General features: G+C 33.6%; 1 protein-coding gene across 1 annotated transcript; it reads right to left on the reverse strand.

Moving 5' to 3' along the window:
- LOC120188205 (expansin-A6-like) lies at positions 1-1,839 on the reverse strand. The gene is made up of 3 exons (XM_039191709.1): positions 1,650-1,839; positions 1,198-1,519; positions 1-369 (listed from the first exon to the last, which is right to left on the reverse strand). The coding sequence occupies exons 1-3, from the start codon at positions 1,813-1,815 to the stop codon at positions 60-62; spliced, it is 798 nt and encodes a 265-aa protein (XP_039047640.1). The 5' UTR covers positions 1,816-1,839; the 3' UTR covers positions 1-59.
- Positions 1,840-2,618: the final 779 nt, after the last annotated feature.

Below are 2,618 nucleotides of genomic sequence, written 5' to 3' on the forward strand. Positions count from 1 at the left end.
ATATATATATAGAATAGTAAATTTTGAAGGGAGAGGTACTGTGATTTGTGATTTTCGTTTCAAACGTGGAAATTCTTTCCGGTGAAAGTTTGGCCGAACTGCCAATTAGCTGGTGCCACGTTCCAGGATGTGGAGGTCCTTCTGTCACTGCCGGTGACCCTAAACGACAGTTGCTGGCCTACCAAAACGGCGTTGGACTGCCAGTTCTGACCCCAATTACGGCTCATGCTCAACCAACCGGTGTTGGTGCCTTTGATGCTTACCCTCACGATATCCCCTGCACCCGCAACGTTGGTCACCAAAACCAAGTTGAAATAACGGAATCCGTTGACTGTGAATCTGATTCCACCATGCTTTCGGCAAGGCACTCTGTAAATACAGATAATATCATTAAATAATAAAAAATAATATATAAAAATGGATAAACCATACACTTGATCCCTCAAGTATCACTTTGTTTCATTTTAGTCATATAACTATTATTTTAGTTTCATTTTAGTCACATGCTATTAAAAAATTATTAGTGATATTAACATTTCGTGATAAGATAATACAATGTCATCATTGAAAAAATTAATAAAATATCATGTCAACTATTCTTTAATTTTTTAATCAAAAAAAAAATAATATGAAATATAATATTTAAAAATAATAATTAAATAAATAAAATGAACAAAAAATTAATAATTTATATACTAAACATGTATTTTACCCTATAAAAAAAGAAAGATAATTATAGAAATTAAGCCTTTTTAATTAAAAAAATCCCTTTTTTCCGCATTGCTTATCCGTAGGATGTAGTAAATTTAGTCGTCTAAGGATGTCTGACTTTCTGGAAAATCTTTAGTGAGACGTAAATTTACAATATTACCCTGCAACCCTTTTCACTTTTGTTACACATCGAGAACCGTGAGGGTTGTTTGGGTCCTTTCCGGGATCACGGAAAAGCCGTTGGGCCTAAATTTGGGTAAACGACATTAAATTCTGGATTGATTCTCAACAGACACCTATTCTTTTCAGGCCTTCGTTTTTGCTTTCCCAAGAAATTATGGAAAAATATATAATTATATATATAACACTGTTTGGTTCCCGAGAAAACAGAGAATATAGAGTAATGAAATTCCCATTTTAACCCAGATTTAAGAATCAACAGCATAAAATAACCAAATAAACCAACTGGAAGAGAATTTAGCTGACTCACCGGCGGAAGGAACGGGGACAATACCGGCACGGTACTCGGCGATCTGGAGGAACATTGGCATGGCAAGGTCGAAGTGAGGGCGAGGAGGGTTGCACCATCCGCCATTGTCACTGGGGAGAGCGAAATTAGGAGGGCAAAAGTTAGTGGCGGTGATGAAAATGGAAGGGTTGCCGACTTTACACCATCTCGGGTCGTCCGTACACTTAATCTCAAAGCAAGCGCCGCAGCTGAGCCCATTGTTGAATAGCGCCGTGCTTAGTGCTGCTGTGTTCACTCCGTAGCCTTGGCTGTAGAGATTCCCGTACCCACATGCACCGCCTGAGCAAAATAAGAAACGATTTACACATTTTAATGGTGGTTTTAGCAGAATGCATGTTAAAAAAATGGGTTTCTTTTACTGTTAAGCTAAAAACAAAGCAAAATATCAAGACAAGAAACAAATAAATACCCATAGTTTCTGAAGCATCGCTGCCACCATAGAAAGTAGCATGGGCAGATTCCCAAGGGCCACTAGTGTAAATTCCAGGGATTTTTGCATTCGCGAAAGCGAAAAAGCATATCAATGAAGCAAAGCAGATCATTCCCAAGGAAGAAGGAGCAGCAGCAGCAGCCATTGTTTTTATTTCTTCAAGAAAGAAAAACAAAAAGAAAGGGTGGTTCGTTAAGTTGGGGGCGAATGGAAAGCGGGAAGAACGTGGGGGGTACTTGTTGAGGACTGAGGAGATGGAAGGTTGGGGGCCCATAATAAATTATTACTCTATGTAAATGAAATTAATTATCATAAAATCCATTTTTTGTTGGATTTTTAAATTTATTATTATTATTATTATATTTTTTTATATAATTATTAATATTTAATTTATAATACACAGCTTATTTCTTTCTTCATCTTCGGTTGAGATGGGACTATATTAATCTTGGTGTTGGTTATTACCATCAGTACTTTTTATTTTTGTTTTTTATATCAAAATTTTATATATATATTTTAGTTTCTAATAATTATGTATTTATAATATATATTTTTATCTTTTTTTGCACGTTTTTGGTTGTATGATATTTTTTTCACTTATTTTTTTCTCTTAAAGATTAAATTTAATATTGTCACGATTGCTTAATTATTTGTTATTATGTTGTTCTTCTCACGTTAAACACTCATATTGGATTTGGATACGTGATTTGTATTCGTGAATAGTTTTCTCACGTCGTTCGACTCTTATTTACGGTTTATCAGTCATTTTTAATAGTTTGATCATTTTTTGTGATTTATTTATCGATGTTGACATATCAATTTATATATATATATTGATCAAAGTTTTTTTGTTATTTTTTTTTACATTTCCTTTTGTAGGATTCTTATATGATCTTAAATAATTAATTTTTTATATTAATGATTATAAAAAAATTTAATTATATATTT

Source organism: Hibiscus syriacus, unplaced genomic scaffold, assembly GCF_006381635.1.
Source record: "Hibiscus syriacus cultivar Baekdansim isolate YM2019G1 unplaced genomic scaffold, ASM638163v2 tig00116939_pilon, whole genome shotgun sequence".
In the NCBI taxonomy this organism is placed as follows: Eukaryota; Viridiplantae; Streptophyta; class Magnoliopsida; order Malvales; family Malvaceae; genus Hibiscus; species Hibiscus syriacus.